General features: G+C 48.1%; 1 protein-coding gene across 1 annotated transcript in view; it reads right to left on the minus strand.

The window, feature by feature from the left end:
* Nucleotides 1-11886: 11886 nt before the first annotated feature.
* The window catches only part of LOC143768940 (72 kDa type IV collagenase-like), a 214296-nt gene continuing 200468 nt past the window's right edge, over nucleotides 11887-25714 (minus strand). Inside the window, exon 7 of the mRNA XM_077257544.1 lies at nucleotides 11887-12005. Coding sequence (XP_077113659.1) covers nucleotides 11920-12005 — 86 coding nt within the window. The 3' untranslated portion in view covers nucleotides 11887-11919. The remainder of the gene's footprint in view (nucleotides 12006-25714) is intronic.

Raw genomic sequence — 25714 nt, forward strand, 5'->3', positions numbered from 1 at the left:
AATTGAGGACTCTTTCCAACAGTCAATTGCGTAAGGTTAAAAGAGCAGCTGCAAAAATGCCTTGTCATAGCAGTAGACAAGTTTTTGAAGCTGCTGGTGCCTCCAACGTCCCCAGAACAACAAGATGCAGGGTCCTTCAGAGGTTTGCAGCTGTGCATAAGCCATCCTGTCGACCACCTCTATCCACTGCAACAAGCAGAAACGGCTCCAGTGGGCCAAATGATACATGAAGACGGACTTGCAAACTGTTTTGTTCACCGATGAGTGCCGTGCAACGCTCGATGGTCCAGATGGATGGAGTGGAGGATGCACACCCCATGAAAACACGGCTAAGGCACCAACAAGGAGGAGGTGGAGTAATGTTTTGGGCTGGAATCAGGGGGAGAGAGATTGTCGGCCCCTTTATGATCCCTGAAGGGGTAAAGATGAACTCCATAATCTATGTAGAGTTTCTAAAACAACACTTCCTGCCATGGTTCAAGAGGAAGAACCGTGCTTTCCGCAGCAAGATCATTTTCATGCATGATAATGCACCGTCTCATGCTGCAAAAAAACACATCTGCATCTCTGGCTGCTATGGGCATAAAAGAGGACAAACTTATGGTGTGGCCACCATCTTCCCCTGACCTCAACCCCATTGAGAACCTCTGGAGCATCATCAAAAGGAGTGTCTATGATGGCGGGAGGCAGTTCACATCTAAGCAACAGCTCTGGGAGGGTATTCTGTCCACATGCAAAACAATTGAAGCAGAAACCATCCAAAAACTGACAAATTCAATGGACGAGAGAGTTCAGAAGCTTCTTTCGAACAAGGGGTCTTATGTGCAAATGTAACATAACTAGTGTTGAGCATTCCGATACTGCAAGTATCGGGTATCAGCCGATACTTGCTGTATCGGAATTTCCGATACCGAGATCCGATACTTTTGTGGTATCGGGTATCGGGTATCGCAACAACATTAATGTAATAATGTGTAAAAAAGAGAATTAAAATAAAAAATATCGCTATACTCACCTGTCCGACGCAGCCGGGACCTCAGCGAGGGAACCGGCAGCGTTGTTTGTTTAAATTTCGCGCTTTTACTTGGTTACGTGAAGTCCCGGCTTGTGATTGGTCAGGGCGGCCATGTTGCCAGGACGCGGACCAATCACAGCAAGCCGTGACGAAATTACGTCACGGCTTGCTGTGATTGGTCCGAGTCCCGGCAACATGGCCGCCATTAACCAATCACAAGCCGTGACGTCACGGGAGGCTGGACATGCGCGTATTTTGAAAAGCGCGCGTGTCCAGCCTCCAGTGACGTCCCGGCAACATGGCCGCCATTAAGCAATCACAAGCCGTGACGTCACGGGAGGCTGGACATGCGCGTATTTTGAAAAGCGCGCGTGTCCAGCCTCCAGTGACGTCCCGGCAACATGGCCGCCATTAACCAATCACAAGCCGTGACGTCACGGGAGGCTGGACATGCGCGTATTTTGAAAAGCGCGCGTGTCCAGCCTCCAGTGACGTCCCGGCAACATGGCCGCCATTAACCAATCACAAGCCGTGACGTCACGGGAGGCTGGACATGCGCGTATTTTGAAAAGCGCGCGTGTCCAGCCTCCAGTGACGTCCCGGCAACATGGCCGCCATTAACCAATCACAAGCCGTGACGTCACGGGAGGCTGGACATGCGCGTATTTTGAAAAGCGCGCGTGTCCAGCCTCCAGTGACGTCCCGGCAACATGGCCGCCATTAACCAATCACAAGCCGTGACGTCACGGGAGGCTGGACATGCGCGTATTTTGAAAAGCGCGCGTGTCCAGCCTCCAGTGACGTCCCGGCAACATGGCCGCCATTAAGCAATCACAAGCCGTGACGTCACGGGAGGCTGGACATGCGCGTATTTTGAAAAGCGCGCGTGTCCAGCCTCCAGTGACGTCCCGGCAACATGGCCGCCATTAACCAATCACAAGCCGTGACGTCACGGGAGGCTGGACATGCGCGTATTTTGAAAAGCGCGCGTGTCCAGCCTCCAGTGACGTCCCGGCAACATGGCCGCCATTAACCAATCACAAGCCGTGACGTCACGGGAGGCTGGACATGCGCGTATTTTGAAAAGCGCGCGTGTCCAGCCTCCAGTGACGTCCCGGCAACATGGCCGCCATTAACCAATCACAAGCCGTGACGTCACGGGAGGCTGGACATGCGCGTATTTTGAAAAGCGCGCGTGTCCAGCCTCCAGTGACGTCCCGGCAACATGGCCGCCATTAACCAATCACAAGCCGGGACGTCACTGGAGGCTGGACACGCGCGCTTTTCAAAATACGCGCATGTCCAGCCTCCCGTGACGTCACGGCTTGTGATTGGTTAATGGCGGCCATGTTGCCGGGACGCGGACCAATCACAGCAAGCCGTGACGTAATTTCGTCACGGCTTGCTGTGATTGGTCCGCGTCCCGGCAACATGGCCGCCCTGACCAATCACAAGCCGGGACTTCACGTAACGAAGTAAAAGCGCGAATTTTAAACAAACAACGCTGCCGGTTCCCTCGCTGAGGTCCCGGCTGCGTCGGACAGGTGAGTATAGCGATATTTTTTATTTTAATTCTTTATTTTACACATTAATATGGTTCCCAGGGCCTGAAGGAGAGTTTCCTCTCCTTCAGACCCTGGGAACCATCAGGAATACCGTCCGATACATGAGTCCCATTGACTTGTATTGGTATCGGGTATCGGTATCGGATTGGATCCGATACTTTGCCGGTATCGGCCGATACTTTCCGATACCGATACTTTCAAGTATCGGACGGTATCGCTCAACACTAAACATAACCTAGAATGAAGTTTTCAATTGAAAACTGTTTGATTTCATTTTGTAACAAGCTGATAATGCTTATAACTTCACAATTGACCATCTTTTTGTTCAAAATTTAAAAAAAAGGTTGAAAACTCTGCTGTGCATAATAATTTGGAACATGCATTTTGAGTGTTTATTTTTTTTTTAAAGATACTGTTTTCATAGGCAGTTTGTTCCAAAACATTGCAATTATACTAGAATAGTAGATGACTGGAAAATAACAATGACTGCAATTCAGATAGGTAATTTAGAGAAAATATGAGGAAATATTATTTGCATAATAATTTGGAACACAGTGTACATTCTATGGGGAAGGGCTGTATTACATTCTATGGGGGCTGGCTGCATTACCTTCTATGGTGGCTGGCTGCATTACATTCTATGGGGGCTGGCTGCATTACATTCTATGGGGGCTGTGCTGTATTGCATTCTATGGGGGCTGTGCTGTTTTACATTCTATGGGGGCTGGCTGCATTACATCCTATGGGGAAGGGCTGTATTACATTCTATGGGGGGCTGGCTGCATTACATTCTATGGTGGCTGGCTGCATTACATTCTATGGGGGCTGTGCTGTATTACATTCTATGGGGAAGGGCTGTATTACATTCTATGGCGGCTGTGCTGTATTACATTCTATGGGGGCTGGCTGCATTACATTCTATGGGGGCTGGCTGTCTTACATGCTATGGGGCTGTGCTGTATTACATTCTATGGGGGCTGTGCTGTATTACATTCTATGGGGGCTGGCTGCATTACATTCTATGGGAGCTGGCTGCATTACATTCTATGGGGAAGGGCTGTATTACATTCTATGGGGGCTGGCTGCATTACCTTCTATGGTGGCTGGCTGCATTACATTCTATGGGGGCTGTGCTGTATTACATTCTATGGGTGCTGGCTGCATTACATTCTATGGGGGCTGTGCTGTATTGCATTCTATGGGGGCTGTGCTGTATTACATTCTATGGGGGCTGGCTGCATTACATTCTATGGGGAAGGGCTGTATTACATTCTATGGGGGCTGGCTGCATTACATTCTATGGTGGCTGGCTGCATTACATTCTATGGGGGCTGTGCTGTATTACATTCTATGGGGAAGAGCTGTATTACATTCTATGGGGGCTGTGCTGTATTACATTCTATGGGGGCTGGCTGCATTACATTCTATGGGGGCTGGCTGTCTTACATTCTATGGGGCTGTGCTGTATTACATTCTATGGGGGCTGTGCTGTATTACATTCTATGGGGGCTGGCTGCATTACATTCTATGGGAGCTGGCTGCATTACATTCTATGGGGGATGGCTGCATTACATTCTATGGGGGCTGGCTGCATTACATTCTATGGGGGCTGGCTGCATTACATTCTATGGGGACTGGCTGCATTACATTCTATGGGGGCTGGCTGCATTACATTCTGTAGGGGCTGGCTGCATTACATTCTATGGGGCTGGCTGCATTACATTCTATGGGGAAGGGCTGTATTACATTCTATGGGGGCTGTGCTGTATTACATTCTATGGGGGCTGTGCTGTATTATATTCTATGGGGGCTGTATTATATTCTATGGGGGTTGTATTATATTCTATGGGGGGCTGTATTATATTCTATGGGGGGCTGTATTACATTCTCTGGGGGCTACATTATATTCTATGGGGGGCTGTATTACATTCTATGGGGAGGGCTGTATTACATTCTATGGGGCTGTATTATATTCTATGGGGGGGCTGTATTATATTCTATGGGGGGCTGTATTACATTCTATGGGGTGCTGTATAATAATCTATGGGGGACTGTATTATATTCTATGGGGGCTGTATTACATTCTCTGGGGGCTACATTATATTCTATGGGGGGCTGTATTATACTATATGAGGAGGGCTGCATTGTATTCTGTGGAGGGGCTACATTCTATGGGGGGCTGCATTATGCTCTATGAGGAGGCTACCATATATTATATATGCAGTGGCTGCATTATACTATATGAGGTAGCTGCATTATAATCTCTGGGGGGTTACATTATACTCAGGGGGCTACAATATATTCTGTGGGGTGGCTGCATTATACTATGGGGTGGCATCATTATACTATGTGGGCTGCGTTATACTGTATCGAGAACTATGGGGAATACATTATACTATATGAAGAACTATGGGGTGCATTATACTATGGGAAGTGAATTGTACTACATGGATGACAATGCGGGGCATTATACTATATGGAGCACTTTGAGGAATGTATTATACTATTTGGAGGACTGAGGAGTGCATTATACTATATGGAGGACTGTGGCAGCACATTATACTATATGGAGGACTGAGGAGTGTATTATGCTATATGGAGGAATTGCAGTGTATTTTAATATGTGGAGGACTATGAGGAGTGTATTATACTATATGGAGGACTGAGGAGTGTATTATACTATATGGAGGACTGAGGAGTGTATTATAATATATGGAGGACTGAGGAGTGTATTATACTATATGGAGCACTGAGGTGCACATTATAATATATGGAGGACTATGGGGTGTATTATAGTAAACAGGCAAAATGCTGCCTATTCATCGAGTGATTGGATTGAGAGTCCTTGTTCTCAGCAGCACATCGCCGGTGTAAACTGTAGATATTCTGCTGATAACATGATACTGTATGGGGACAGATTGATCTAATTGTGATTGTTCTGTTCCCTTCATTCTTTCTCAGTTGGTGTAAAGAGGCCGAGAAACAAGCGAACGACTTCAGTATTGTCGATCACACTCGTTTAGTAGCCTGAGATCAGCGCATGTAAACACAACAGAAATGCTTCTCAGGGAGACCAGGCCAGGATGATGACAGTTGTAGTTAGCACCCGATGCCTGGAAATAGCGCTAACTCTACTGCTTTTCCCAGCCGCCAAAGCATTTAATTCTGGTATGTGTAATGATTTTTAGGGTTGATGTCAGCTGCGTAATGTCAGCTGCTATCAATCCCTGGTGTAAGTAATGGAGAGGTGTCTATCAGACACCCCCACTACTAGCCCAGACCTGGAGAGACCCAGCGACTCTGAAGAGCGGTGACGGTAGTAACAATACCGCTCTTCACAGTCGCCGAGCTCAGAGCAAGACCTGGAATATCTGAAGAGCGGTGATGTTACTGATGTCACCGCTCTTCAGAGTCACCGGGTCTCGTGCTGCGCAGCGGAACCAAAAGTGGCTGTAGGCAAAGTTTATGGAGCATCAGAATGAGGTTCCATAGCCTTTGGTCGTCTCAATCCCTTCATTATCTACAAGATCCAGTTATGTACGTAAAATAGCGGCTTTTCTTGGTACTGTAACTAAAAGCAATAAATTGGACTGAGCTGTAATGCTGGATACAGCTGTAATTATATGTTATAAAGTCGTGTTACACTCCCCTCACTTCTTGTAACCTACAAATGTACAAAGATATTATACAGTCACCATGTGACAAGTGGGCCTGTGTAACTTCAAATGCCAGGGCTGAATTTTAGTGCCAGTCCGGCCCTGGTGACTGCCCATGTGGTGAACAATCATCCATCTTCCTAGTGACAGGACTTACAGCTCTCATAGATGTGCATACCTCCCAACTTTAGGGGAAGGGAAAGAGGGACAAAGTCAGCGGCGCGCATAGCGCGCCGAGGCAAATTTTAGGCCACACCCATTTCACAACTAGCCACGCCCCAACCACACCCATTTAGCACTTCTGATCACAATGTTTCGTTAACAATAATTATGAACAAAAAAATATGGCCACACACGACGCTCCAAACTGTACAATGGCCATTGGCCACATTATGCTCCATACTGTATAATGGCCCCACATGATGCTGCGTACAGTATACTTGCCCCACGTGATGGTCCATACAGTATAATGGCGCCACATGATGCTTTGTACAGTATAATGGCCCCACACGATGCTGGGTATAGTATAATGGCCACACAATGCTGGGTACAGTATAATGGCCCCACACAATGCTGGGTGCAGTATAATGGCCACACATGGTTACCCCACCCCCATCATTGCCTTCTCCATCAGTACACACAAACACCTTTCACCGCGCTCCCTCGCAGCAGCCGGCAGCTTCCACTCCCACGGCGCTGAATGGTGTCATCCAGCTGCGCCGCTGACTGCTGTATCCAGCATTACAGCTCAGTCCCCATAGAATGTAATACAGCACAGCCCCATAGAATATAATGCTGCACAGCCCCCATAGAATGTAACGCAGGCAGGTGGCAGCCCCCATAGAATGTAACGCAGGCAGGTGGCAGCCCCCATAGAATGTAACGCAGGCAGGTGGCAGCCCCCATAGAATGTAAGGGGTGCTGCACCAGGTTGGTGGAGAATCCGATGGATGGGTACCAGGGGGAGAGTGGGAGCGGGGTGCGCACACTATGGGGAGACAAAGTTTAGTTTGTCAGTCCTCCTATGCTGTCAGAGTCTCTGCTGTAACCGCAGCAGGGCAGCGCTGCATGGAGAGGGGGAGAGACACATACATTCACTTACAGTCTGGAGATCCGCTCGCTGCTCCCGCGGTCACACAGACACGGAGTGTCTCACAACTCTGCCCCCGTGCCAGAAACCAGTCCGGGTGCTGCCGCTCTGTCCTCAGAGTCCGCCCACGTCTATAGTTGAGGAGGAAGCCGGAGGCGGGCGGTGAGGCAACTCAAGGGGGCGTGGCTACAACGCAGTCCCAGGGAACGGAACGAACAGCGGGTACTAATCGGGCTCTCTCTACGTCCCGGAAGTGGGCGGGGCTTCACCGGCGGCCGCAAATTCGGGATTTTAAATGCCCGAAGCGGGACAGCGGGACCCCGGTGCCAAAGCGGGACTGTCACGCTGAAATCGGGACGGTTGGGAGGTATGGATGTGGCTTACTCTCTGTAACTTCACCCTGATTGTTATTTTATTATATTCTACTTTATACCTTATATAATAATACTATTTGTGTAGTTCCTTTTTGGTTACCATCTAGTCATTTACACTTTTTTGATCCATAGTGGTATCATCGTATCTGCAATGTGCACAATTTTACTTTAAATTTATTTTATCCATTATTACTAGTGATGAGCGAATATACTCTTTACTCGAGATTTCCCGAGCACGCTCGGGTGACCTCCGAGTAAATTTTTAGTGCTCGGAGATTTAGTTTTCATCACCGCAGCTGAATGATTTACATCTGTTAGCCAGCATGAGTACATGTGGGGGTTGCCTGGTTGCTAGGCAACCCCCACATGTACTTATGCTGGCTAACAGAGGTAAATCATTCAGCTGCGACGATGAAAACTAAATCTCCGAGCACTAGAAAATACTCGGAGGACACCCGAGCGTGCTCGGGAAATCTCACGTAACGAGTATATTCGCTCATCACTAATTATTATTCCTTTATATGTTCATTTTTCGTTTATCTAATTGTTTGAAAGTGTTTTCAGTCCCTCATGTGAATTTTGTCCATAAATGTTTCACCCTGTCTAGTTTTAGTACAATTTTTATATTTATGGAACTAACTTCATCCCTTATCCACATTTAATATAGCACTTAATCCTCTATCCTATGTTATATTTGATAGACACTTTACTACGCACATGTCACTTTATTATTATATTAATAGGGTTATTAACACTTACTTACGCCTATTTCTACTTTAGGATCAATGTTAGGATGCACATTATTTTTTATTTTACACCAGGGTCTTCTGATTCCAGTTGCCCTCATATTCATTCATTTCCAATATGGATACTCAGCGTGCGCACATGCCCACTGTGGTAGTGTTCGCGGAGCATCCCTTACGGCATCCGGATGTGACGTGGTGCGGTCTTTGACGTCATGGGGGATTTCCTCCTGACCTGACTCGACACAGGAGATGCCAGGAGTGTCGCAACTTCCGGGACCTGCAGACAGCGTTCATACGCCACTCATGGAGCTGATTGTATGGGGCACCTGGTCCAACAGGTTTCTAATCAGCTCTAGAGACACACACAATCACAGCCCCCAAGGAAGCCCACGCAAAACGAGCATTGGGGCTGCACTGGATATCACATTGGCAGGCATTAGTAAGGGTAAGCTGGGTTTTTTCTGATTAATCTAACTTTACACTTAGTTTTTGCTATGCCTCATGTTCCATGTATACTCTTACAGAAGTTATTACCTATTACACGTGACTTTATTTTGGTATTAGCTCTTGCTTAGCTTATATCCATGGTTTGTGCATGTTCACTCATGGCACTATTGCTGCACATTGTATGCACTAAGCACTTTTAGGTTACCATTAATCATGGTTTTTTGATGACCTAATTACCCAGCTTAAAAGGAACCTGTCAGAAGGATTATGCATAGTAACCTACAGACAGTGTCAGGTTGGCTCCGTTATACTGATTAAAATGATACCTGGTTGATGAAATCTGTCTTGTAGTGGTTGTTTAATCTTTATTTTCAGTTTTCAGTTAATGAGATTCTCGTTCTTCGGGGCAGCCTGTGGAGGGGTCCTCATGTGGTGCTCTGTTTACATATTCATACTGATGGCTTATGACAGGTCACTAATCCCTCAGTGACCTGCCCCCTATTTTTTCCATACTGTATATGTTTAAAAAAATAAAATTCACATTCAGCAGTCAAATGGGCGCTGGCAGCGAGGCCTGCACTGTAGCATGATTGCATCTGTGGCACCCCAGGAGTTCGACTACCACAGTGGTGCTGCCTTCCTCTCAGGGAGGGTAATGCCATGCCTGGACACAGGAGAGATCCCTTTGGCAGGTAATCTTACATGCAACACATTCTGACTCCAGGCCAGAAGGGGGAGCTCTAAACCCGGTTTCAGGGAAACTTCCCTATATACATCCTGGTCTGGAGGAGAAGTCAGTTAGTTGGTAGCAGACAGCGAAGGAGCACAGAAGGACCTAAGAGCTAGAGGAGGGCTGCGACTGGGCCCCTCTAAGCAGAGCACAGAAACTTGGGCACCGGGAGCCCGAGGCTGTGTGGAACTGCAAGTCCCACAGCAGAACCAGGTGGCAGGAAGCTAAAAGTGAATTGCCCACATAATACCTGAGGTACAGCAACAATTAGAGCCCGGAGTCACCATGTACAGAGACCCTAAGGGAACAGCTCAAGTTGCCTACCATGCAGGGACTGTCCCAGGACAGAGAGTAACCGAGGACCTTGTCAGGACACCACGGGCAGCAAAGGACTAGTAATTAGCGCAAAGTGGAAGGCTCCCAAACTGACCAGGCAAAGGGATTTCTTCTTGTCTTCAGGCTGCCTGGACTCCATCGACACCTGTTGCCGATACCCTGGAGGACTAAAGCTGACTACAACATCAGTAAACCAGGTAAAGACTGCAATCCTGTGTCCCCCATTTATTTGCCGGCATTCATCCTCCCTGTCAAACACATCGGGAGCCCTGGGGATCCTGCTTCACCTGTGGGAAGTATCACCATCTTTGCTGCAGTAACATCGCCCCAGAGGACCCTTTTAAGCAGCGTCGGTCCACTCTGACCAAGAACCACAGGTAGAGTAACGAATAGTGTTGAGCGATACCGTCCGATACTTGAAAGTATCGGTATCGGAACGTATCGGCCGATACCGGCAAAGTATCGGATCTAATCCGATACCGATACCCGATACCAATACAAGTCAATGGGACTCAAGTATCGGACGGTATCCCTGATGGTTCCCAGGGTCTGAAGGAGAGGAAACTCTCCTTCAGGCCCTGGGATCCATATCAATGTGTAAAATAAAGAATTAAAATAAAAAATATTGCTATACTCACCTCTCCGATGCAGCCTGGACCTCACCGAGGGAACCGGCAGCGTTCTTTGCTTAAAATGCGCGCGTTTACTTCCTTCCGTGACGTCACGGCTTCTGATTGGTCGCGTGCCGCCCATGTGGCCGCGACGCGACCAATCACAGCAAGCCGTGACGTAATTTTCAGGTCCTCAATGCCTAATTCTAGGCATTCATGATTTTAAAATTACGTTCCGGCTTGTGATTGGTCGCGTCGCGGTCACATGGGCGACGCGACCAATCACAAGCCGTGACGTCACGGGAGGCAGGAAACGCGCGCATTTTAAAATTACGTCACGGCTTGTGATTGGTTGCGTGCCGCCCATGTGACCGCGACGCGACCAATCACAGCAAGCCGTGACGTAATTTTCAGGTCCTGAATGCAGAATTAGGCATACAGGACCTGAAATGTGACCGCGACGCGACCAATCACAAGCCGGAACGTAATTTTAAAATCATGAATGCCTAGAATTAGGCATTGAGGACCTGAAAATTACGTCACGGCTTGCTGTGATTGGTCGCGTCGCGGCCACATGGGCGGCACGCGACCAATCAGAAGCCGTGACGTCACGGAAGGAAGTAAACGCGCGCATTTTAAGCAAAGAACGCTGCCGGTTCCCTCGGTGAGGTCCAGGCTGCGTCGGAGAGGTGAGTATAGCAATATTTTTTATTTTAATTCTTTATTTTACACATTAATGTTGTTTCGATACCGATACCCGATACCACAAAAGTATCGGATCTCGGTATCGGAATTCCGATACCCGCAAGTATCGGCCGATACCCGATACTTGCGGTATCGGAATGCTCAACACTAGTCACGAACACAAACTTTATTACAACTCCCTTAAAAGAACTTTCCCTTTTACTTGGGTGCCCAGGGCCGCGGACCGGGTCGCTGCCACCGTGACAACCCCTTTAATTGCGACCGAACCCGGTACCGAGTACCCCAGGCCCTGGCAGGCGACAACTCTACAGTATAATGACCATTTAATTATTGTAGTTGGTGACATAAATTCATTCAGAAAAAAAATTCTCTCTCAAAACGGCGCCGGCCGCACCAGCGCAGTAGCATCTATCAGCGATTCCATAGATGCTACTACTCTATTCTCATAATTATAACGGCGTCGACCTGACACTGTATGTAGGCTCCCTTTAAAGGTTACACATGACATGTGGAGTTGTTCAATAATATGTTTCAATGTCAGTGCGAAAGTTTTGGGGTTATGACCTGCTCAGTACAACAATTTATATAATAAAGAGAATCTGAAAAAAATAGCGTGTTCGGTATCTTAAAATCTTTAATCCTTTTCAGCTTGGTGGAGTGTCTTTCAATTCTTTGGCTTCAATATTTTCGTAAATGGAATCAGGTAAATTCGTGTCACCTGGATTGTTTCCTTGAAACAAAATAAATAAAAGTGTTAGTGGCCAGCCATTGTCATCACAGTTCCAGGGAATCTGTTACCCCATACATGCTGCCCAAATCTGGGTTAGTTTGAGTCAGAGCCTGGCTGCACAATTTTTTTCTGAAATTCTGAAATGCTGCAGCATTTTAGCAAAAATATACTTTTAGGACCAGGTTACTCTGCTTCACACCTGTCCAGCTATTCACAGACCTGCTACAGATGATTGGCTGGCTGTTCCCATAGCAAGAGAGCTTTCATTCACCTGCAGCAGCACTGGGAGAAGACAGCCAGGGGAAGAACTTTCAAGTATATTTTTTCTCCAGAGCGTTGCAATGTAAAATATAACTGTCTACAATCTTTTACCCAGCATCTTATTCATGCTGCCTGCATGACTTCCCATGCTCTTGAAGTGTCAGCCACAGTTAGCTGCCTCTTCTGCACCTGCCTCCTTATCTGTCCCTTAGAGTGCCAGTCATGTCAACCCTCTAGTGCCAAGGGCTCCTGTAATACCCCAGGTTCCTGGTTGTTACAGTGGCATTGCTTCCTCATGGGAAGAGTCATGTCACGCTTGGAAGCGAGGAAGGATCTCTCTTATCAGGCAATCACAAGAATGCAACATGTTCATACTCCAGGCTAGAAGGGGGAAGTCTGATCCAGCTTGTGGATGGCTCCCCTATATATATTCTGGTCTGGAGGGAAAGTGAGGCTCAGACAGGGTCACAGGGACAGAGAAGAGAGCAGCCAGGCAGTGAAAGTCAGGAAGACTGATGGGGCCGTGCAGCCACAAGAAGTGCTGCAGCTCCTGGCAAGAGATGGAACTGAAGAAAGAACAGATTGTAGTGAACGTTTAGGGGAAGTGGAGCGCAGGAGATTAGAGAACTGGGGAGTTAGCTGCGACTGGGCTACCTCCCTACTGAGCGCAGACACCAGTAGCCGGAAGACCGAGGTTGTGAGGGACTCCACGTCTCACAAGAGAAACCGGCAGGACTGCTGGATTACAAGTCACCTGGCCACCCTTACACCTGAAGACACAGTAGCACATAGAACCCGGGTCGTGATAAAGACCCTGTAAAAAGGCTCAAGCTACCTGTCGTACGGGTAGTGTCCTACCAACCTGAAGGACAGAGAGAACATGTGAGGACCTTGTGAGAGGCTTAAGGCAGTAAAGGACTACACCACAGCACTAGAGGAAAGGCTTCTAACCCTACTGTTGTGAATTTACCTTTTGGCTCCCTCTAGTGGCTACTAGTGATTTTACTCTGGGTATGTCTGTCATCCCTTGTATGCTCACCTGGGTCGTTAGGTCAGGGGTGTTGCTATATAAGCTCCCTGGACCTTCAGTTCAATGCCTGGCAACGTTGATATCAGAGCTAATCTGTAGTGCTCTTGTCTACTGATCCTGGTTCCTGCTTGATTAAGCTAAGTCTGCTTTCTTGCTTTTTGCTATTCGTTTTTGTTTGCATTTTTTGTCCAGCTTGTATATAATCTGTATCCTGACCTTGCTGGAAGCTCTAGGGTGGCTGGTGTTCTCCCCCCGGGCCGTTAGACGGTTCGGGGGTTCTTGAATCTCCAGCGTGGATTTTTGAAAGGGTTTTTGTTGACCATATAAGTTATCTTACTACATTCTGCTATTAGTAAGTGGGCCTCTCTTTGCTAAACCTAGTTAATCTCTGTGTTTGTCATTTCCTCTTACCTCACCGTTATTATTTGTGGGGGGCTTGTATCCAACTTTTGGGGTCTTTTCTCTGGAGGCAAGAGAGGTCTTTGTTTTCCTCTTCTAGGGGTAGTTAGCTCTCCGGCTGGCGCGAGACATCTAGCGACCAACGTAGGCATGTTCCCCGGCTACTTCTAGCGTTGGCGTTAGGAGTAGATATATGGTCAACCCAGTTACCACTGCCCTATGAGCTGGATTTTTGTACTTCGCAGACTTGCTGATATCTCTGAGACCCTCGCCATTGGGGTCATAACACCCTACCTGGTAAGGGGGACTCCCAACTCGTTTCCAAGCTGGCCGGACCTTTGACACCTGTGATCCGGTACCCTGGACTGTGGTTGCCTGAATTGATCAGTAAACCAGGTATAGAGACTGAAAACCTGTGTCTTCCGTTTCTTGCTATACCACCCACCATCTTCATCTATACAGCAGGAGCCCTGGGGACCCAGCTTCACCTGTGGGAAGCCATACCATCTTAGCTGCCGTAACATCACCCCAGTGCACCCCTTTAAGCAGCGTTGGTCATCCCTGCCCGAGACCCACAGGTGGCGTCACGAACAAACTTTATTCACAAAACCCCTGTCACGACTAAACTGGGACCAGGGGCACCTTTCCTGGCCATAGCACTAGGGGGCACCCTAACTCACCCTGTTCCCTAGGATACCTCAGATGGCGAGGATGCCATGGCCTCCGTCCTTGCCCTGTCTCCTGACTGCAGCCCTGCGTCTGTCCCCTTCCCCACCCGGGGAAGAGAGGCGCTACCGTGTACCATAGTACACAAACCCGACAAACGGGAACCAAGACAATTGTAAAAGAAAACTTCACTCACACAAAATATACTCTCACAAATTACAGAGTTATTCACCAGGGTGTGAAGGAAGGGGGAAGAAAATAAGGCAGGTAAGTTATGAGGAATTTCCAAGCGTACAAACCAAACAACCGTCGCACAATAAACTCCTCCAGCTCTCCAAACACCAGCTCCTCACTACTCCAGGTCTATGTAGCAAGTGCTATCTCAGACAAGGATCTGGCCAGAAGGCCTAGCTTTTATAGGAGAGAGGAGTGGCTAACTGAGCACAGCTGAAAGCAGGGATTTCCACATGGCCTATTAACCCCTGTCCTGCTGAAAGAAAACAAACACCTTTAATACGCCGGAGAAGTACTTCTTCTCAGCGGTGAAGCAGGAGCCATCAGACGCTGCGGTCTTCTGGTACTGCTCTGTCACAGGAACTCCGTGACAACTTCTTTAAGGACATTCCCTTTTACTTGGGCACACAGGGCCACAGACCGGGTCGCCGCCGCCATGACACATCCCCTTTAAGTACCAGACCCGGTACTGAGTAACCCCTAGGCCCTGGCGGGCGTTCCACTTGGCGTCACGAACAGGATAAACCGACCCAGTGAAATGGGTCTTGTGCGCCTCAGACTGTGCTTTATTGAGAGACTGTTAAATTGCTAATTGCTGCCCAAACTGCCGCCAATATAGCACCATGTGGCGTGCAGGAGGAGAAAAGCATGTTGTCATGGGCGGCACCTGGGGAAATGGCGCGAGAACTATGGCCGCCCCTTACCAATACTACTATGTGAGAAAAGTATGCCCATCATCGAGAGAAGTCCGCCTCCTGGTCTGGGATGGCGGGAAGAAGAGGGGGACCGCCCACCAAGACAGGCGTGGTGGAATGAAACCGTGGGAAATCGGACCGAGGAGGAAGTACCGGAAAGCAACATGGCACAGGGAGGTGAGCGAGCACAGGAGCCTGGGGCGGAGCAAGAGGACTCCCCCAGCCGGGACCTGCACGAACCATACCCGTCACTGAAGATGGATCCAGACCTCCTGCGGAGAGAGGTGGAAGAACTTACCTGGCAGCTTGTGCAGATGCAGCTGGAAGCTGTGGCCGGGTGGAAGGAGGCCTTCATCAGGAGCCTTGCCGGACGACCGTTGGCAGCCTCGTCTGGCCCGGAGTAGAAAAGAAGATCCGGCACTCCGGAAGGAGAGGTAAGGGGCATGAGCCTGACCCTGGCGGCAGAAGGCCCGATAGTTAGGCTTGAGTCACCCCCACCGCTGTACACCACCGACCAGGGTTTTGGGTTCCTCGGTGAAATGTCACCGTATGCCGAGGGTACCTTGGCCTCCAGTCCCACAGCAACCCCAGGGCCAGATGAACCCTGCTGGGCCCCTTATCAACCCGGCCGACTCCAAGGCCTGGAGAAGTATGCTATCGGGGGGGACAGCAGCTTGAGTCAGATGGCAGCCCCGCTTATTCCAACCAATGTGCCCCAGGTTAGATCTCCGGAACTCGAAGTGGTTGCAGAAGTACCCGCGGGGGAGGATATGATCGCGTTGCAAGGGGAGATCCCCATGATAACCTAGTGGGAGCAATGCAGACGGCAGGAGGAGAAAGAGAGACAGGAATCCCTGGCCGGAAAGCAGCATTTGAGGAAAGGAACTTGGAAGGAAAGGCTCAAACAAGTAAAATCCCTTGGGCAGAAAGGGGACCACTGCGGCAGGGAGAAGTAGTGGTCTTCAAACAGCAGAGAGGCTGGGGTTTCATAAAAGAGACTGCATGATCAACAAAATCTTTGTTAACCGGAGGGATGTGGAATCCCAAGTAATGGAGAGACACCCGGACAGGGACCTGAACCTCAGTGACAGAGTAACATATACCCGGCATATCGACAACAAAGGGTGGTACGCTCTGGACTGCAGAAAATGTGTACCAATCTCAGTCCCTGCAGGAGCAGCAGCAGGCCAGGCCAGGCCAACTACCAAATGCCATCAGTCCACCTAGACACCAGTGGTGGAACCAGCCAGTAGACCCTGGTTTGCCATACCTGTGGAAAGGTACAATCCTGAATTTTCCCGGTCATGGGTATAGCAGCCATCCAGAGCTACCCTGGCAAAGGAGATAGACAGTTTTGATTGCAAGTTTGAATATGACTGTGAATAGTTAAAAGTTAAAATTCATTTAGCCTGGCAAGGTTTCTGCTTAAAAAGTTCATTTATTTGAAAAGACATGAACAGTGAATGGTCCACAAACTTTCTCTGTAAATAGTTGGCCCCTATATTTTACCTTGTATTAAAGTTTTGCAACGTTAAAGCATTATCACCTCCCATAAAGGGAAGCAAAAGTTTACTAACCTGTTTACATGCATTGTAAAATTTTGTATGTCTTTTTCTAACCAATTTATTGATGTTTTGTTTCCCCAGTCTGGGAGTACTGGATTTAACGGGGGGGGGGGGGGGTTCCTGGTTGTTACAGTGGCATCGCTTTCCTCACGGAGAGAGTGATGTCATGCTTGGAAGTGAGGAAGGAGCTCTCTTATCAGGTAATACCAAGCATGCAACATGTTCATACTCCAGGTCAGAAGGGGAGCTCTGATCCAGCTTGTGGGTGGCTCCCCTATATATATTCTGGTCTGGAGGGAAAGTGAGGTTCAGTCAGTCTGTCAGAGGGACAGAGAAGAGAGCAGTCAGACAGTGAAAGTCAGGAAGACTGAAGGAACCGTGCAGCCAAGAGAAGTGCTGCAGCTCCAGGCAAGAGACAGGAGAGAAGGAAGAACAGATTGCAGTGAGCGTGTAGGGGAAGTGGAGCGCAGGAGAGTGAAGAACTGGGGAGTTAGCTGCGACTTGGCTACCTCCCTACTGAGCGCAGACACCAGTAGCCGGAAGACCGAGGTTGTGAGGGACTCCACGTCTCACAACAGAATCCAGCAGGACAGCTGGATTACAAGTCACCTGGCCACCCTTACACCTGAGGACACAGTAGTGCATAGAGCCCGGGTCGTGATAAGAGACCCTGTAAAAAGACTCGAGCTACCTGTCGTGCGGGTGGTGTCCTACCAACCTGGAGGATAGAGAGAACATGTGAGGACATTGTGAGAGGCTTAAGGCAGTAAGGGACTACACCACAGCGCTAGTGGTAAGGCTTCTAACCCCACCTGGTATGGGGGACTCCCAACTCGCTTCCAAGCCGGCCAGACCATTGACACCTGTGATCCGGTTCCCTGGACTATGGCTGCCTAAATTCATCAGTAAACCAGGTATAGAGACTGCAAACCTGTGTCCTCCATTTCTTGCTATACCACCATCATCTTCATCTATACACTGGGAGCCCTGGGGACCCAGCTTCACCTGTGGGAAGTCATACCATCTTAGCTGCCATAACATCACCCCAATGGACCCCTTTAAGAAGCGTCGGTCATACCTGACCGAGAACCACAGGTGGTGTCACGAACAAACTTTATGCACAAAACCCCTTTAAGTACATTCCCTTTTACTTGGGCACCCAGGGCCATGGACCTGGTCGCCGCTGCCGTGATACATCCCCTTTAAGTATGGGACCCGGTACCGAGTAACCCCTAGGCCCTGGTGGGCGTTCCACTCATGTGACAGGCTCTATGAGATTAATTACAAACCTTATTTACACAGTCAGGCTCCCACATCTGGGGACACTGATCACACATGTTGTTCTCTTTTTCTATATGGGAAAATAAGGTAGTTGGACACCGTAAGAAAGATAGCTTGGTCCTTCTCCCAGGAACGCCACTCTTAAATTTTCCCTGAATATTAAAAATCAGCGGATAATGTTGGGAATATGGAACTTTTGTCACTGGACTATAGAAGATTTTTTACTACCTTGGAATGAATACTGCAAACAATATGGAGTCATTGTCACAGTTTATTTCATGTGGCTGTATTAGTACCTTTTGTTAGTCTGATTTGTCAATTGTCTCCCTCTTTGTTTAGCACTTATGAGTCCAATGATCCTATGAGACTGGGTTGTGGCCCTATTAGTTGTTTCTGAGCTTGCTCTGTACTGCCCAATTCTTCTTGCCCTCAGCTCACAAGCAATATGCTGTATGTATCTTCTACAAGTACACTGGCTAAGGCTGGGGTCACACATGTGTGTTTTACGTACGTAAGAGCGCAAAAACTACGTGCGTAAAACTCGCATTACATACGGCACAATTATTCTCAATGGGGCTGCTCCTATTAGCCGTATATTACGGTTCAGTATTATACGGCGTTCTACGGCCGTACAAAATCGCAGCATGCTGCGTTTGTCAGCGTATTGCGCAAATAATACGCCAATGAAAGTCTATGGGGGCGAGAAAAATACGGATTCCACACGGACCAGCAGTGTGACTTGCGAGAAATACGCAGCGCTGTTAGTGAAAAGTCGGTAATTCAATTGCCGGCTTTTCATTTCTCCTGCACAAACCCGACAGGATATGAGACGTGGTTTACATACAGTAAACCATCTCATATCCCCTTTTTTTGCATATTCCACACTACTAATGTTAGTAGTGTGTATGTGCAAAATTTCAGCGCTGTAGCTGCTGAAATAAAGGGTTAAATGGCGGAAAAAATTGGCGTGGGCTCCCGCGCAATTTTCTCCGCCAGAGCGGTAAAGCCAGTGACTGAGGGCAGATATTAATAGCCAGGAGAGGGTCCATGGTTATTGGCCCCCCCTGGCTACAAACATCTGCCCCCAGCCACCCCAGAAAAGGCACATCTGGAAGATGCGCCTATTCTGGCACTTGGCCACTCTCTTCCCACTCCCTGTAGCGGTGGGATATGGGGTAATGAAGGGTTAATGCCACCTTGCTATTGGAAGGTGACATTAAGCCAGATTAATGATGGAGAGGCGTCAATTATGACACCTATCCATTATTAATCCAATTGTAGGAAAGGGTTAAAAAACACACACACACACACATGATTGAAAAGTATTTTAATGAAATAAACACAGCGGTTGTTGTAATAATTTATTGTTCTCTCAAATCCATTTGCAGTCCCTCGCTTGGCAACATAATAAACGCACAAGATACATACCTTCTGATGTACTGTCAGGTCCAACGATGTAATCCATCTGAAGGGGTTAACTAATATTACAGGCAGGAGCCCTGCTATAATGCAGCTGTGCTCCGTGCCTGTAATCCCCGGTGAATGAATGAAATGTAGGTCATTGACCTACATTTCATTCAGTCGCGGTGATGCGCCCCCTGGTGGATGTCCTCATATGACCTGGAGCGTGGGAAAAAGTTCCCAGGCTGCAGTTCATGAGAACATCCACCAGAGGGCGCCTCACCGCGAATGAATGAAATGTAGGTCAATGACCTACATTTCATTCATTCGCCGGGGATTACAGGCACGGAGCACAGCTGCATTATAGCAGGGCTCCTGCCTGTAATATTAGTTAACCCCTTCAGATGGATTACATCGTTGGACCTGACAGTACATCAGAAGGTATGTATCTTGTGCGTTTATTATGTTGCCAAGCGAGGGACTGCAAATGGATTTGAGAGAACAATAAATTATTACAACAACCGCTGTGTTTATTTCATTAAAATACTTTTCAATCATGTGTGTGTGTGTTTTTTAACCCTTTCCTACAATTGGATTAATAATGGAGAGGTGTCATAATTGACGCCTCTCCATTATTAATCTGGCTTAATGTCACCTTTCAATAGCAAGGTGGCATTAACCCTTCATTACCCCATATCCCACCGCTACAGGGAGTGGGAAGAGAGTGGCCAAGTGCCAGAATAGGCGCATCTTCCAGATGTGCCTTTTCTGGGGTGGCTGGGGGCAGATGTTTTTAGCCACGGGGGGGCCAATAACCATGGACCCTCTCCTGGCTATTAATATCTGCCCTCAGTCACTGGCTTTACCACTCTGGCGGAGAAAATTGCGCGGGAGCCCACGCCAATTTTTTCCGCCATTTAACCCTTTATTTCAGCAGCTACAGCGCAGAAATTTTGCACATACACACTACTAACATTAGTAGTGTGGAATATGCAAAAAAAAGGGGGATATGAGATGGTTTACTGTATGTAAACCATGTCTCATATCCTGTCGGGTTTGTGCAGGAGAAATGAAAAGCCGGCAATTGAATTACCGGCTGTTCACAGATATCGCGCTGATTGAAATCTAAATACAGAATATATATATATGTGTCACAATGACATATATATATATATACTGTATATATGTTTTCCCGAACATTTGAGCACATAAATCCATTAGATGTCGGTTTTGCAAGCCTGCGCGAAAATCTCGCAGTACGGATGCCATACGGATTACATACGGAGGATGCCATGCGCAAAATACGCTGACACACCCTGACTACGGAGCAATATTTTGGGAACATTTCTCCGTATTACGGCCGTAGTACGGACGTATAATACGTGGCGTATTGTCTTACGCCATGTGTGACCCCAGCCTAAGGCAGGTGACACACCAGCGTTGAAAAATTTGGTCTGATGTTGATCCAGAAAAGTCAGTTGAGTGTTATACAAGTGGCATGCGATTTTCATGAAAGTACAATTTGATTTTTACCACCTAGCATCCAAATTACATCTGATTACATCCAGAATCCCTCAATGTCGGTCCACTTTTTCATCCTTCTTCTCCGCTAGATTTCTGAAACTTAACATGGACAAAACAGAATTCATCATCTTTCCCCCATCTCACGCGACCCCCCCAACGAACCTATCCATTACAGTAAATGCCTGCCCACTCTCCCCAGTCCCACAAGCTCACTGCCTCGGGGTAATCCTTGACGCTGATCTCTCCTTCAAACCACATATCCAAGCCCTTTCCACTTCCTGCCGACTTCAACTCAAAAATATTTCACGAATCCGTACATTCCTCAACCAAGAATCTTCAAAAACCCTAGTCGATGCCCTCATCATCTCTCGCCTTGACTACTGCAAACTCCTGCTCTGTGGCCTCCCCTCTAACACTCTCGCACCGCTCCAATCTATTCTAAACTCAGCTGCCCGACTATTCCACCTGTCCCCCCGCTATTCCCCGGCCTCTGCCCTCTGTCAATCCCTTCACTGGCTCCCCATTGCCTAGAGACTCCAGTACAAAACCCTAACCATGGCGTACAAAGCCATCCACAACCTGTCTCCTCCATACATCTGTGACCTCGTCTCCCGGTACTTACCTACACGCAACCTCCGATCCTCACAAGATCTCCTTCTCTACTCCCCTCTTATCTCCTCTTCCCACAATCGTATACAAGATTTCTCTCGCGTATCACCCCTACTCTGGAACCCTCTACCACAACACATCAGACTCTCGCCTACCATCGAAACCTTTAAAAAGAACCTGAAGACCGACCTCTTCCGACAAGCCTACAACCTGCAGTAACCACCGATCGACCAAACCGCTGCATGACCAGCTCTATCCTCACCTACTGTATTCTCACCCATCCCTTGTAGATTGTGAGCCTTCGCGGGCAGGGTCCTCTCCCCTGTACCAGTTATGACTTGTGTTGTTTAAGATTATTGTACTTGTTTTTATTATGTATACCCCTCCTTACATGTAAAGCGCCATGGAATAAATGGCGCTATAACAATAAATAATAATAATAATAATTGGGGCGTGTCCTAGCTGGCCATGTGAGTGGAAGCAGGGAAGAGTACTCCCGCTGCCAGAAGGACTTAAAATCCTGTTTTAACCCTGATTTTCGGGTATACTTACCGAGCCCGGCTGGCTGAAGGTCCGGAGAGCACTGCGGTTCTGAACGGCGGCACCGGAGCTGGCAGCAATGACCAGGAGGCGGCAGAAAGATGCGGGACTGGGCGATGCAGGAGCCGGCCAAGATGGAGCTGAGGCCAGAGAAGACGCTGACAGAGAGAATGCAGCATGTCAGCGTCGCATGGAGGTAGCGGTGAAGCTACAGCAATATGCCAGGGTGGAAGCTGCAGACGCAGAACAAGGACCCAGAGCTGGAGCTGACAAGGAGGAGGAGGAAGCAGGCATGGTGGAGCAGCATGAGGTACAAAAGGGGAAAGAGAAAGAAAGCATGGGGGGGGCTAACAGGCAGAGGAGCCGACCCTTAGAGATGTTATCACACTGATCTCTTCATGTCAGCAGTCCCTGAATTCCCTGGCCCAGCAGATGCAGGAGGTTAAAGGGGACACTGCACAGATTAATGCAGCCCTACAAAAGATGGACAAACGTATAGGAGTGGTGGAGGAGAGGGTGAGCATGGCAGAAGATCACATAGTTAGATTACAAAAAGCTGAGAAGAAGTTCGCTCAAGCAATAGCCGAGCTCACGGCCAAAAATGAGGATCTAGAAAATAGATCCAGAAGAAATAATATACGTATAGTGGGGCTGCCTGAAAAGACTGAGGGGAGAAACCCCACAGAATTTGTTGAAAGCTGGCTGCTGGAGAAAATTGGGAACACAGTGTTGACAAAAGTTTTTGCGTTTGAACAGGCTCATAGGGTCCCATCACAGCCCCCTGGCCCAGGAGCGTACCCTCGTACCATGCTTGCCAAAATATTGAACTACAGAGATAGAGACATTATCCTTAGAAAGGCTAGAGAAATGGAGGATCTGATGGCGGGAGGACAAAAAATCACCATTTATCCGGACTATTCTGCTGCGGTTCAGAAGCAACGGATGAAGTTTACTGGAATCAAGCGATGACTGAGGGAGCTGGGAGTGCAGTATTCAGTGATGTTTCCCGCAAAGCTGAGACTGGTGGCTTTTAATAAGACCCACTTCTTCCTGACACCGGAGGACGCTACCCAGTGGATTGATACTAATGAGAAAAAGCTTAAGGGAATGGGTGATTGACATTTCGGCGATATCTGGATGTGAATCGTTTTCTCTATTGCTGGCAGAGGGTTCTGCGTTTGCTAGCATTGGTTAAAGAGTTGAGCAACTGCTGAGGGTTTTGCTGGGTCATGTTAATTGACTGGCCAGAGGGGACAGTACCGTCTACTAAATATGAGGGAGGAGGGCTAGGCCGGGTACTGTAAATTGGTTTGGTATTTTTTTTTCATATATGTTCATATAAGTTTGAATGTTTAGATATATTAAAGTGAAAAGTTGGGGGGAAATTATGATTGCTATGGCAGCGGGACCCGAAAGGGAAGGGTTAGGCAGGTGAGAGTGTTCGCAATGGGCAGTGGAGCCCCACTCTTGATGAGAGAAAGAATGAGCTATATTGGGAGGGTTAGGGGGGTCAGTTGGGTGGGGGTAGGGGGGGAGGGAGGGTTGGGACAGCCTAAACTTGGGAAATTGGATACCATGAGAAATGATGAGCCACATGATTGGGGATTGTACTAAAATATTGAGTTGGAATGTGAGAGGTCTGGCGGATAAGACACGGCGGACGGCAGTGTTACAGTATGTTCGAGAACAGAAGGTTTCAATGATATGTTTGCTGGAGACGCATTTAGTGTGGGAGAGGGTGAATGCATTGAATAAGCGCTGGATACAGAGGGCGTACCATTCTACTTTTTCTACTTATTCTAGGGGTGTGTCTGTGTTAATACCTACAGGGGTGAAGTATGAGGAAGTGGCGGCAAAGGAGGATGTGGATGGCCAGTATGTGGTGGTAAACTGTAAAATTAATGGTGTGTTGATGTGCATTGCGGCAATGTATATTCCGCCTCCATACTCAAGTAAGAAGATAAGAGAGGTGCTGGAGAGGGTAGAGCGTTGGGGTCCATTACCACTTCTAATTATTGGCGATCTCAATAATATACGTGATGACTTTTGGGATAAAAATAAAACCCCCCAGAATAAGACGGTGGGACATGTCACTACGTTTGGGACCTATGTCCGGGAAGTAGGTATGATCGATTTATGGAGAGTTAGACATACTGGGGAAAGGGGGTATTCATGTTACTCGCCAGCTCATGGTACTTTGTCTAGGATTGATTTGGCGCTGGGCAACTGTCTGATGGACACGATGGTGGGGGACGTGAGATATTTGCCTAGGGCTCTCTCAGACCATAGTCCAGTTGAAGTGGAGTTTCGACCGGTGGGGACACGAGGCGGGAGCAGGAGGGAGTGGAAAATTCACCCTTATTGGCTACATAATATAGATTTGGAAAAGATAAAGCAGGAGTTGGTGGAATTTTTTGAGATAAATGAGGGTAGTGCGGACGCTCTTACTGTGTGGGAAGCCATGAAAGCATACTTGAGAGGGCTGCTGTTTAGGGATATTAGCAGGTGTAAGCGGAAATCGAGAGAGGCAGAGAAATTGGCGCTTGATGGGTTGAGGATAGCCAAAGACGAGATGATAATAACAGGATCTTTGGAAGCTGGGAGGAGGTTAAAGGCAGCGCAGAGTCAGCTGGAGGAAGTTTTGCTGGGTAAGGCTGAAAGGAAAAGGGAATTCATGAATCTGGCTTATTACGAAGAGGGCGAATCTGTGGGTCATTTGCTGTCACTGGTGGCTTCTGCCCAGAGAAGTCCTTCCTTCGTCCATTCTCTGGTGTCGGGGAGCGGTATTACTGTCTCTGGGACTTCAGAGATTTTGGAGAGTTTCGCGGATTTTTATGCGGACCTATATTCCTCTCGGGTTGATGGGTCAATGGAGGAGATGGTGGCGTTCCTTGAGGAATTGGAGCTCCCAAGGTTGAGTGATATAGATAGAGAGGACTTGGAGGCTCCCATTACGGAGGAGGAGTTGGGTCGCGCATTGCAATCTATGACTAATGGAAAGGCGCCTGGTGTAGATGGATTTCCTGCCGAAATTTATAAAAACTTGGGGGAAGTGTTGATCCCAAGATTGAAGGCAGTCCTGGAGGAGGCTAGGGATAGGGGAAGTTTACCGGCATCTATGCGAGAGGCCATAATAGTGGTGATTCCTAGGGAGGGGAAGGACTTGACACTGCCGGATTCATACCGGCCAATTTCCTTGCTCACCATAGATGTTAAACTTTCTAAGGTATTGGCGATGAGGTTGACAAGTGTCATTTCCGGCTTGGTGCATTCAGACCAGTCTGGCTTTATGCCCGATAGGTCCACTGCAATTAATCTACGAAGGCTATTTATGAATTTGCAGGTCAGATCCGATAACTGTGGCCAGAGAGTTATTGCATCTTTAGACGCCCACAAGGCGTTTGATAGCGTGGAGTGGGGGTATCTTTGGCAGGTGTTGCGGAATATGGGGTTTGGACCGCAGTTCATATCTTGGATTCGGCTGATGTACTCGATGCCGATGGC

Source organism: Ranitomeya variabilis, chromosome 4 (assembly GCF_051348905.1).
Source record: "Ranitomeya variabilis isolate aRanVar5 chromosome 4, aRanVar5.hap1, whole genome shotgun sequence".
Lineage (NCBI taxonomy): Eukaryota > Metazoa > Chordata > Amphibia > Anura > Dendrobatidae > Ranitomeya > Ranitomeya variabilis.